Source organism: Synchiropus splendidus, chromosome 3 (genome assembly GCF_027744825.2).
Source record: "Synchiropus splendidus isolate RoL2022-P1 chromosome 3, RoL_Sspl_1.0, whole genome shotgun sequence".
In the NCBI taxonomy this organism is placed as follows: Eukaryota; Metazoa; Chordata; class Actinopteri; order Syngnathiformes; family Callionymidae; genus Synchiropus; species Synchiropus splendidus.
The window spans coordinates 15,560,957-15,573,662 of record NC_071336.1 but is presented as its reverse complement, the minus strand read 5'-3'; the positions used below and the strand labels follow the sequence as shown (position 1 = coordinate 15,573,662).

Genomic DNA, 12,706 nt, shown 5'->3' with positions numbered 1-12,706 from the left:
AGCAGTGCGGAACCGGAAGCTGACGCCACCACGCATGATGGTGATATCTCACAGGAAAGGATGACATTTCAAAGATGTTGTAAATATCTTTCTTTTTTATTAAAAGAGGCAGCTGTCTTTGTTAGCAGTTACAGACTCAGAGTCACAGTGGTTAAACATCACAGTCAGTGTAGAAGTTAGCTACCAGTGACGTGTCGGTCAATTCTACTGGCAGAGTTTTACAACTCACAAATTCTAATTTCCTGTTAAAATACGAGTCCCTTGCTTGACCGTCATCTCGTTTAGCTTTTCAAATATTCAAAATATGTTGAAGAGCAATCCATATTGGCATATTGAACGTGAAATTGGATATTTGGGTTTTATTAAAGGGGTCCTCATTATACATTACGCTACTCTATTAATCTCAAATGACGGACCGTATAAGTCTTCCGCCAACGCTGTTGTCTGTGGTTCATCTCAAGGTAAATGTGCTTCAATAAATGACGTGACGTGGCACTTACGCATAATGCAGAGCAAGGGTTCAACATTCAGAAGAAAATATGGATATGAAGGACAGAGCCCCTTTAAATGCAACATAATGTCATGAACATGTGTTCTACAACTAGGGTGCAGACAGAACAGGCCTTAGTTTTCAACCTGCTGTTCAAACTCAAACCTAAAACAAACACCCGGGTCAAGAGAGAAAAAAATCCAGTGGAAACCACTAGTGAATAACCAGTTATTCAGATATGAACTTCCCCAAAAATCAGTTTTGGGAAACGAGGTATTCTTAATTCAAAAGTCTGGGTGAACATTTCTAGCACACGTTACTTGGATCTGTTACTGTTACCATATGGCATCGTACATGACCATCACATTTTTAAAAAATTACTCCAGTCTTCTGAACTGAACCGATGAAATGGATGCTGTTTGGTATTCAAAAGCAACAACGTGGCTGACACTTGTTCGTGCACGACAATATAAAGTACAGTGGTGGTATTATTGAAGGAAAAGAAAATAACTAATGTGTGTAAAAATAATTCTTGAAATAGCTCCAGGTTGAACGGGAATACATTTAACAGCCAGAATTCAGCTTATGTAATAAGATTTTACATCTTTACATTCAGAAACAGAAAAAAAAAACAGATCAATATGCTAATCGTCCCTTTTGAGTTCCTTTCTTATGTCTTGCTGACCAGCACTGCTGTCTATTTCCAAAAAGTAATATGATATAGTAAACCTGACATGTAAAGCCCAGGTCTAAAGGTACAGAATCAATACAGTGTCATAGTCTGCGACAAAATTTCTTTCAGTGTCAGGACAAGAAAAGCATCTTTGCATGTTGTAATAAAGTGGGTGAGAATTGCTGGCTCACGTGTGGCTGTATGTGTATGCATGGTTTTTTTTTTTTTAATAGTAGTAATAGTAATAATACAATTTTGAAAAACCAGCAGAAGCCAAAGCAATTCTCTTGTCCTGTACTCCACTGTCTGAATTTAGAACCTTTTCTTCAGCATTGCCTTGGCCCTGTGACTCTTCCATTGCACCGTCACTGCATGCGTTCAAATTTCAGCTTTCAGACAGAATGGATGAAAAAAAAATCTCCACTGTTCCTTGCTTCCGAGCACTTGGCCAGCGTGACAGTTATAGTTTGCACGGCCCGTTCTGTCCTAACAATCAAAGCTAGCAGTCATTCATAACATATTTTTTGTAATTACAATAATTTATAGTGCTAACTTTATATAAACATAGACTATTTTTTAGAAAAAACATTTACCAATCAGTGATTTCTAAAAATGTGCATAGCCTTCTTTCCTCTTTCTTTCAAAAACTGTCTCTTAAAAAAAGAGTATTTTGTATTTTATTATTTACATTTGATATTTATATATTTGTTGTTTACAAAGCATATTAAGTAACAAAGGAAAGTATTTCTGATTCTCATTCTGAAACCAAGAAATCCTGTTACTAAACTGATAAACTGATATTTTTTTGTTTGTTAGGTACCTTACAAAAAAAGATTCAAAGAGAACACAATCATACAGTGCCTTGTTAGTTCAGTCATTTCCTCTGTGAGGTTCAAAGGCAGGTTAAAGTGCTTTAGTAAGCAATTTAAACAAATTCACAAGTGACATTTCTGTCAGCGATCACAGTGGTGCCACCAACCACAGTGCTGTTAGGGGTTTTGGTAGATGAAAACAAAAGAAGTACATTCTCTTCATGAAAAACAGAACACGTCCGATCTGTTGGAGGAGGAACAATGACAGCTCCTGATGCTTTGTTACCCTTAGTCGTCATATTGGAACTCAGTTTGAAAAAGAAGCTTGGCTAGACTTGGGTGTACATACTGACGTACTGCACATTTGAATGTGTGGATTTGTGTAATCCAGGCGTGAAGCGCAACCTTGTTGACTGTGGGATGAGAATGCTTCGATTCCTTGAAGCAGCTGGCCTGGTCCTCACACATTACTGATCCGCACGCTCAACGGGCTAGCATCTCTGAGCCGGCCCCTGTCCCGCCCCCTCTCCTCGCCCCTGTAGCTCTCTTCCAGTCGCACCTTCTCGGGGTCAGCCTCTTTGTTGCCATGGTTTCGCAGCATGGGTGGAGTTGTGGGGAGGCCTTGCTTGAAGGAAGGTAGGCTTTTGGTTTTCGCGACTTTGTCAAAGAACGCAAAGTCTGCTACGTATTTCCCAGACGGGGAAAGAGAGACGACGGGCGGAAACTCGTAGCCCCACAGGATCTCCTCGGGAAGGTACGATGTTCGGACTTGGCAGGTGGCAGATGTCGGTTCCACCGTGGCACTCAGGATGACCAGCAGCTCAAAGTCGGCCAGCTCAGGATCTGTCCAGCCACCGCCTGCAGGGGAGAGAATAATACACTCACTCGGAATAACGTGTGCTGCTTTTTGGGTGTTTCACATGGTTGTGTAGATTTTTATGGCGTTTTAAGGTCCACCTTTTTGGTTTTGATCAAGTTTTACAACGACCAATGTCTGTGGTGTTTTTTGCTGTTGTGTTCCATGATTTGAAAATGTTTTTCTGGTTTGTAATTCGATTTGATTTTACAATTACTTTAACGCCTTTTTTTTCCGAGACGTTTTCGTTTACGAGTTTGTCCTTGTTCACTGTCATCTTCATCCCCCTTCTAGCGCACACATTTCTCACACAACTGCCAGTGTGTGTCATGGATGTTCATTGACACGGGAGCACTACAACACAGAGGACGCACGACAAGACATGTCCACTCAAACAAGCCCACACCTGCGTCAACAGGCCTCACTCTCATCTGTCCAAACAAGTCCTCTTATTAACCCGGATCCAGAACCAAGAAGACCAAAACAGTCTTTCGCAACTGCTTCACAACTCAATAAGAAGTTTGAATGCAATGTTTAGGGGGTCAACATCCAATGAAAAAGTCAAAGAGAGGGAAACTGAGGAAGCAATGCCGTGGACACGCAGGACCAAAACTCATTAATGGATTTGAGAGTGAAAAGAGTGAAGATGCCACCACAGCTATCCCCAAAGAACCAACACTGTAACTCCAAAACACGCAACTGTTTACCCAGATGAACTCCTCTCTGTCTGCTGTTCATGTCATCTTCTATTTCTGTACAGCATAAGGCAACTTCTGGTCTAGAGCGAACCAAAGCCCTTTAGATTGTTTTTATTAATAGTGCAAGGGGTTGTCCATCTATTTACTTGTTGGACCACCTCACTGGTCAGATCCGAGTCCAGATTCCAGCAGTCCACAACATAGTGTATGTTCTTGGCTAGAAAGAATGTGTTCACATTGGGGCTCAATGATCTGAACATCCGTGACGTCTTCACTTTAAAATGTGTGGAGAGGATCCTGCTGCTGTGACTTGGTCCTTTACAGTCGCACCATGTAAAGGACGGTCATGCTTCATTGATCTGGGAACGAGGACTGAATGTGTCACACAAAGAGGAGCTTGTAAAATGTACTTAACCAACAGCCAAATTGCTTGATTTGAAATTTGAATTGAGATTTTCTGTCATTCAAACGTGAAATTGAAACAGTTACCAGGTTGCTAAAATTGGAAATTTGAGATTTGGCAATGGAAAAGGTGAATAATAATTTTAAAAAATCCTTTTTATTGAGAGTGTTAAATGCAAATCTGTGAGGTAAGACCTGATCTGCTGTAATAATAATAATGGAATATTAATACAATAACAATAAATAATAATAATACAATAATAAAAAAAACAACAATAATAATAATATTACAACACATCAGGTGTTGAAAAAGGTCATGGCTGAAGTCATTCATTAGTAATCCACAACTGGTTGGGTTGTTGCCATGAAGAAAACAACATCGAAGCCCCCGCCCTCTAATAATGGCTGTCGATGTGTAAACAGCGTTGTCGGTTAAAATGACTTGGAATCGCGGAAACAGGATCTGTGTAGTCTTGCTCTCAGCACCTCAGACTGTAAACCATTGTGCTCTAATGAGGGGAGTCTCTGGTGACCTCTCTCACTTGCATTCCAGCCAGACAAACCAGCTCCTCCAGTATTGGACTGCTCCAACCCTGGACAGTCAGAGGTCGCAGCACGCAGCACATGACTGTGAATACCAGCACACCTACAGACACATACAGAGAGGACGTACACGAAGGGTGGAGAAGAACACTTTTGACAGTCGATGCCCTATTTTATTAGTTCTTTCAATAGTCTTTACCAGGGAAACTTAAAAAAGGCTTACTCTACTCTGCATCTTGAATGAGGGACGGTAAACAAATAACTAGGATAAAGGATAAAATCACGTTGCCCTGCTGATGTCTGCATTCACCTCTACCACATCTTGGTATTTTTGGTTCTTTCTTTTGCTACATTAGTGATGAAAAGTCTCACTTGAGAGACATATACAGTTGAGGTTGGTAGGCTGAGGTTGATAATCACACTGGATCTTATTGCCAATGTGTTGAGTGTCGAGGTAAAAATGTAGGGAGCCAACTGGCGTACACCATGACACGAGTGATTTTAGGGCTACAAACGCTGGGATTTCTGATGAATATATGTATCATTTCACTTCAACAATGTGAAGAAGAATTAATAGAATTGAAATTAGAATCTAGAGTGAATCCAAAGCAGCCACTGAGGGTATGACCTTTGAGACGTGAGAGCGCTAGCCTACACAGGAAGGATGAGGTGTGATGTTGATGTGGCTTTGTGTTAGTTTTTGTTGGGGGAAGGTGTTGTTTGAATCAGAGGTGAGGATTGACAACCTTGTCAGCGTTCTGTGTAGAAAGGCTTACACCTTACACACAGACCGTTCACTCTACCTTTGGCAGCCCAGGCTCTCAGGGGGCTGGTGTCATCGATGACATGGTAGAAAGTCAGGGGGATGATCAGGAAGGGGCTGTCGCTGGACGTGTCCACCTGGAAGGCGACGTTCCTCTGATCCAGTCTCACTGTCTCACCTTCTTTAGTGAGCGATGTCTGCAGCAACTTTCCCGTCACCTGCGAGTCAAGATTCTGTGTTGAGCAAACAAATGTGGCCACGTCGTTTTTGCAGAGTCACAGAGAAATTGAGACAGAGAAATTGGTTCTTCCCTCGTTCTCTGTATCAGACTATTTCAAATGGCTTCATGACAATGTGTTGCACGTACCTGACAACCTAGCAGCAGACTTTTACGCATGTTGGCCACTCGAATCATCAGGCACGGCTGACCTTCATGGTTTGACACCACAGCATGTTGACTGAATTTTACTGTCTCTCCCCTCTTTTTCGGCCGAGCGACCTGTAGAACACAATCTTTCTTAGTAGTTGTTTAACTTTCCATGACCTGAAGAAACACGGACATGATCCAGGCAACATTATAACAGATGTGCTTTGAGGCAACGAAAAGTTGTTTTGGAGAACAATGACTAAGGCAGCCATTCGAAACTTTACTGCTTCCCAAAGAAAGAGGGAAGTGTTAGTTGCTGCGTGGCGCACCACCACTCACTGGCTGCTGGGATTGTGTTTGTGCTCCGTTTCATTCTGCAGTTATTCAATGCACGACTTTCGTCTGCATAGACCAACATGAATAACACTGGTTTCATATGGTAGATACACATACACACCATATACTCAAAGAGTTTTGTAAGAAATAAATATAAATATATTGATTGATTGGTTTGTACCTTGAGGTGACCACTTATGGTTTTTTTGTCATCTACAGTGTTCTATAGTGTAAGCTGAAGTGAAACCTTTGGTCAAGTGTGAAAGAACCATGTCCATCTGTTTTACCTGTAAGTTAGTTTTAAACGTAAACCAACTCAGTACATGCCTTCTACGCAATTAGTTTGGTTTGACAAGGTTTCACAATACATTGCTGAAGTGCCACATACTGAAACAATAAACTCCTTTTGGACCATAAAACTGTCAAGTCTGAGGACAAACCCATGATCAAAGGAGAGAAGGAAACATCCCCACACATAAACAGTGACAGCACTCCTCAGACTGGTGTTTCAGTCTGGAGTTTTGCGTAACATCATGTGGTTTTCAACTTAACACTTTGAACTTCAGCAATAATGTCACATTTTGATCTGTTGAAAATGGATAAAGTTTAAAGGGTTTTTATTTTATTTTTTTCTTACAGCAGCTGTAATTTCGACATGTGTTCACCTTTGCCAGGAAAGTGCCTGTGATGAAGATCTCCATCACCATGGTGATGACAAGCTGAAAGATGAGTAGGATGATGGCCACTGGACATTCTTCAGTGATGCAGCGGAAGCCATAACCGATCGTAGTCTGGGACTCCAGAGAGAAGAGGAAGGCACCTGTCAGTGTCTTCACCTCCATCACGCAGGGTGTGTGGTTGGATGGAGGGTCAAACTCTGGAAGAGGTGGGAGAAAGCCTCCATCATCTTGCCACTCCTCTGCAAACCTCTGAAAATGCTGAGGTGCTGCAACACCAAAACAAACATCTCATGCATCATGAAGCTAAGCTAGGCCTCACCAAGTAGGTCCCCGTGCACTAATGCCACCAAATACCAAAGCACTCCAAACGCAAACCAAGTCCCAGCGAATGTGGCAGCGAAGAGAAAGAACTTATATCGCCACTGCATGTCCAGAAATGTTGTCCACAGGTCGCGGAGATACAGCGCTCCTCTCCCACTGACATGTTCAATTCTTACGTTGCTCCGTCCGTCTTTTGACAGCACACGGCGTCTTAACCTGAGAGCCGTGGCGCCTGCTGCCGCCACACCTGTGGCAGTGGTGCCCACAGGGGAGCCAAGTAGAGGCTTGGTGACTTCCGTCTGTGTCTGGGAGTGGCAGACCTTCTGAGGTGAGGAGCTCTCAGAGGACGGAGGGGTTGCGGACGTCATGTTGGACACTGCAGGAGACAAGGGATAAAAGCAGGTACAGTATGCATGAGAGGAGGCTTCCAAAATACCAGCAGGTGAGTCTGTGGAAAAGAGCCTTTTCAGATTCCAACTCCACGGGAATAAGGTTAATGACAGAGGAGGACACTTGGAACAGCAGGATAAAAAGAGGAGATTAGTAGTGAAAGAAAGTGTTTAGGTGGACTGTGATGCTGCTGCCAAAGGAGGTCCAGTTAAGCCCGGCTCTCCTTTCACTGGGGGCAGCTGGGCCTGTCAGAGTAAAAGCGGCCTTTATGCCCGACGGCTCAGCTCTTCTTCGTTGAAAGCATGATGGGTTCATCACGTTTTTGCATGACTGTCACTTGCTTAAGAAGGAGAGGTTTTAGCCACAAAATACAGTTCGGAATTGTCTTATCTGTTGTGTACAGCTAAAGTAAAACAGGAACTATGTATTGCCATTTCCTGGAGAGAATGAACGGGGAACTTGACAGAGGCTGCCACAAAGACAATGGACGAGGTGGCGCTGTAATGATGAAGTTTTCACGCTTGAGCTGGATGGGCAAATGTAGGGAGAGACAGACTGATGGACAGATCAATGACCCCATGGGTACGAAAAAGTCTACCACCATCATTAGCTGCACTTCTGAGTGTTGACTGTGCATGTGGAAGGAGACCCAGGGACAAGTGGGTCTGGAGGACCCTGGTTACCGCCAAGGACAGGTGCACGTTCAGGGTGTGGTCTTAAAGCTATAGAACTATGGATTAGTGGCACAAGTATATACGCACAGGTGATGATCTCACATCTAACACCTCTTTGCTGATGACGTTCTACCTTCCGCCACCACACCAGTCCTCCTTTTTGTCTTTTCTCTCTCACACTGTTCCCTTAATGGCCCATTTGTCTCAATCTGCTTTTGCTGTCAGGAGCCAAAAATAGCCCCAAAAAAACAACAAAAGCCCATGAACTGCAGCGGTCAGATGCGTTCCATCCCTTTTCGTCCGTTCTGACCCTTCTCTCTCTGCTCAGAGCCAGAGCTCACGCTGAGTCAATGAATGGTGTTCTGTGTTGACGTCTGTGCTTAGAATACTAAGATGAGCGGAGAGATGAGGGGTGTGGGGGGGCATATGATTGGTCCACTTCATCTGTCATTGAACTCTGCCACTGTCCCACCTACACAGAGTAAGTACACATCCGTGTATGGCAGCCAACATTAACAAACGTTTGTATCGAGTTCCAGGCTAATGTTTGCAGTTCCTCTTCACAGCAGATCATTGCTGCGAAAGGACATCATTGTCAATACATTTTTTTTCTCATTGTATAGCCGTTATAACTATTTTTAAAATAACATAACCATCTAAAAATCAATCAACTTATAAAAACCAATGCTAAGTGAAATATTTCCTGAGAGAATAACTTAAAATGGAATAAAGTATATCAAGTTGTTTAAGATGAAAATCCAGTTTGCGACCTTGTAAACCTGGTTCTCTGAATACATGCGCATGATCAGTGTACCCATTCCCATAAAATAAGCACACATCTGCGGTACAACCATCGTAGATGCATGTATTCATAGAACTGGGGATAAGTGCAAGCAGTTAAACAGTGGGTTTCATTGCGCCATATCCACGCCTTCATGGTTTATGCCAATATAGCATCATCTGGCCACAGAAGACAAGCAAGCCTGGCCCTCCAGGACACCGTAGTGATAGTGGAAGGGCAGACTCTTGGGGACGCACCCATCTTCTCCACTGGAATAACTCTCTGCGGGGCCACAGATGAAGCTCCTCCTCCTGGACTGAGCCTGCCTTTTCGCAGGATGCCCACCACAAACCATGTCAAAGCCATAGAAATAACCCTGACACCAAGCAGGCCAGAAGCCCGTAGGTGTGCCTGAACATCTTCGTCGCTGTAGATAGCATGTCCATGCTCTCACTTGACACAACGGATTCATGGATTCAGGCACAACTCCTTGACATCCGAAGGGGTGCAGTCAGGGCTGACGGGCCTCATACAGTAATGTCAAAGTCAAGTTGATCTGAGGTGCATACTCACCCGATCACAATCCTCCAGTACCGTTCACAAATGCATCCTCAATTCATTGTTAAAGCTGATGCTCCTCTAACTTGCAGGGCAGAATGATTGAAGTGTTTCTAGTTTGATCCACGACACTAGACACACCACACATCTGCAGCACAAAGCATGACTTTCAGGCCAAGAAGTCATTTCATGTTTAAAGCTTTAATGTGTTGTTGAGTAGTAATAATTGTATAGTTAACTAAACGCAGTATCAATGTAGCACCAAATGAATGCCAAAGACTAAAATCAAGGCCAACATTGACAGGGCTCGTGCTCCAGTTAACAGCTCACAGTCCGTCACTCTCTCACATCACTGAGGTTTTGTATTAGCTCTGCATTTTTGGCATTAATCTCCTGCATTCCAATGTGTCCGTCTGAAACCAAGTAAAAGTAACTCAAGATAATTCAAAGGTCAAGCTGATCAATATCATACAATATGGCTGTCACAGTCAACATAATAATTCAGCAGGACATGATGTACAATGCAATGTAAGCAATCTATCTAAACTACCATTAAAACTGAACCTCGTTCCTTCTTCCTTTACTTCACGTCCTCTACATTCTCTCTTTTTGGCTTTTAGTTTGTATACTTTCCAGACCTGGCTACAGTATGTGAGTCTGGTTGTCTCAAGGTCTCTGCCCCAGCAACAGGGTGAGTTCAAGCAAAAATCTTTCAGCCACCAAAGACTGTATATATGAAAATAAAATCAACTTAACATCCATGTAATGCAACCCTTTATTTATAAATGATCTGTGATATTTTTTTATTTAGTTAGTTAAAGGCTGGATAAATGCACTCATGAATCAGTCCTGTGTTCATTTTTAGCAGCATCAGTGTCTTTTTAGAAGCATAACAATGTGTGCTGACAAGTGTTGCATAGTGTACTCCGCACATTCTTTTCTTCAAGGTTAAGTTAAGATCTGTAGTTGTCCGTGGCCATCATCAAAGCGTTTGTCTGGCGTTTTGCTCCGATTGCACGACCAGAGTGGAGGTCAGAAACTCTTCCTCTGTTTAAATCTGCATCCCTCCTTCTCTCTGTCCTGTGCGCACAAGAATCCTTTGTTTTCGGGGAGATGAAAGAGACAAAAGGCACCATTGAAAAATAAGACTGGGTGAACAAGTGAATGAAAGCAAGAGCAAGTTAGACGGGCAGAGAAGAGCCGGGGCAGAGCGTCCAAGTGTGTGTTGGTGTGTGCTCGTGTGTGAGTACGCTTGACAGTGTGAGGGGGCGGGAAATGAGAGGGAATAATTGGTTTTACGGAAGAACTGAGGGAGAATCAAGCATCTGCTCACAGAAGAGGAGAAGTGGATGGAGCAGAGCAAAAGGTGCAGAAAAAAACAGATGGGTGACAAAAGATGTTCATTGGTATTCCAGAGGAAAATAATCCCTCCAGCCAGAGCCTCTGTCCGTGTCCACGCCAGCGAACAACTGCCATCACTCCGACCCTGAAAGGACTGAAAGCAGCACAACCTCTTGTGAACGGCCACAGACGGACGGGTAGTTAGTGGCTGAAAGAACGGCCCAAACACCAACACAAGTCACGGCAGAGGAGGACACAACACAACTGAAGGCTCACTGCCGTTATACACGGAGTCTAATGTCAAACGTGGCCTTCTATTGCGCAAGAATTGCATATACACAGAATATCAATATTCTGATCCCTTCACTACAACATTATCACATCCTCACCATTTTAGCATCACATGTCACTGAGTCCATTGCAACCCACTATTTACATTTCTACCAATTTACATTTCTTAAAGTTATGTACAAACAAATGATGCCGAAGAGCTATAATCTACAGTATCTTTATGTTCAGTAACACATATATTGGACATAAATGTGTACAGGTGAGAGCCCAGCTGTCACGAGTTTAGTTTTATTTATCTAAAAAAAAAAGAAAAGAAATACATGCATTTTCAGAGCAATATTGTCATTGCACATCTTGACTTGTTTGTGACATGAAGTCAGCTATTTCTCTACCCAACAGTAGTTGAAAATAAATGTGTAACAATCCGACGATAATCCTATGTTGGATTCTTATTAGGGCTGCAACAAAATAACATTATATAATTATTTGTTCAAACATTGTAGTGATGTCATCACTTCAGGCAACAAAGTGTTTGTTCGTCACTGCAGATGTGCACAGATTCAACATGAATTTGATCACTTTGTATTTAATACTAATTGTGGTGAGTTAAAATAATGATAATAATTAGCATATTTTAATATAAAAATTAGATTTTTTTTCAATCAGGTTCATGCCCCAGTATAAACATCTGTTGAAAATTATTTTGAAATCCAATCATAACTTCATGAGAGAGACAGATAGACAAACCAACAAAATAAACACCGGCAACAAAATTTGGAAACATTTGTAAATATAAACTGATGCCAGCCTGTTCAGACAGCCAAATGGCATGTGTAACTTTACCCAATTCAATGGTTGAAACTCATTGATATCGCTGCCAAAAGCTACCGTTGCCATAGCAACGATTCAAAGGTTCCAGTGCGGCAGAATGCAGGAGCCAACAGTTGAACTCCTTCAATGAATATCTGACTTCCTCTTCTCAGAATTGCGACACTAACCCAACTGTAAACATCAACATCAACAACACAAGTGGCCATGAGGTTTTTTTTATGACTGCAGTGTTTCAGTTACCGACACTGGGTTGCTGTGAATCTGTTTTACTTTACTGTGATTCATGTCAGTGTGGATTATAAGATTGTTGTTTCACTTCTACTTTGTTTCGACGGAATAACCAACTGAAATGTTTAAGGACACAGTCAGGGAAGCACAAAGATCTGTTCAATATAACACATGAAAGCCATTGTTTTTCGATCACAACTCACAAAAGCACCAAAAAGAAGTGTGGAGAAGGAAAGAAAGCTAATTCTATCTACATTTTCCTTACATTTTTCAATTTCTCCCCTTTTGTATAACATGAGGAGTAAAAGCGCACAGGTCAAAGAGAAAAGATTTTCTTACCTCTCTTGTCTCAAAAGGCGATCGAGTGGACCAGAGGCATAAAAGAAGCACTTCAAAGGATTTTCACTATTAAAAAATGGCACTTTGACTCGACCTCTTTTCTGGACGTTAGACGCTCACGTTAGCACCATTTCTTTCTTTCACATCAGGGAGCTTGTCTACATCCATCTTCCAATAAAACAAGAGGAGACAAATGGAGCAGCAGTAAAAGTCTCTCAGTTCGCTGGTACTGGTGGTACCGGTTCCAGCTCACAGTAGCGCGGCCATTATGTAATCAGATGAGCATCTGAACCCAAGAGGGACAGAACTTTCTTCTGCAGGCCCTCCTGTCA

General features: G+C 42.4%; 1 protein-coding gene across 1 annotated transcript; it reads right to left on the bottom strand.

Moving 5' to 3' along the window:
- Positions 1-113: 113 nt before the first annotated feature.
- Positions 114-12,706, bottom strand: kcnj10a (potassium inwardly rectifying channel subfamily J member 10a). The gene is made up of 6 exons (XM_053859322.1): positions 12,375-12,706; positions 6,940-7,317; positions 6,606-6,817; positions 5,605-5,736; positions 5,278-5,455; positions 114-2,833 (listed from the first exon to the last, which is right to left on the bottom strand). The coding sequence occupies exons 2-6, from the start codon at positions 7,307-7,309 to the stop codon at positions 2,436-2,438; spliced, it is 1,290 nt and encodes a 429-aa protein (XP_053715297.1). The 5' UTR covers positions 7,310-7,317; positions 12,375-12,706; the 3' UTR covers positions 114-2,435.

Coding starts and splice junctions, on each gene's coding strand:
- kcnj10a (XM_053859322.1), bottom strand. CDS start 7,309: ATGACGTCCGCAACCCCTCCGTCCTCTGAGAGCTCCTCACCTCAGAAG. Junction 5,737..6,605: donor CAGGCACTTTCCTGGCAAAG/GTGAACACATGT, acceptor TGTGTTCTACAG/GTCGCTCGGCCGAAAAAGAG. Junction 2,834..5,277: donor GAGAGCCTGGGCTGCCAAAG/GTAGAGTGAACG, acceptor TCTCCCCTGCAG/GCGGTGGCTGGACAGATCCT.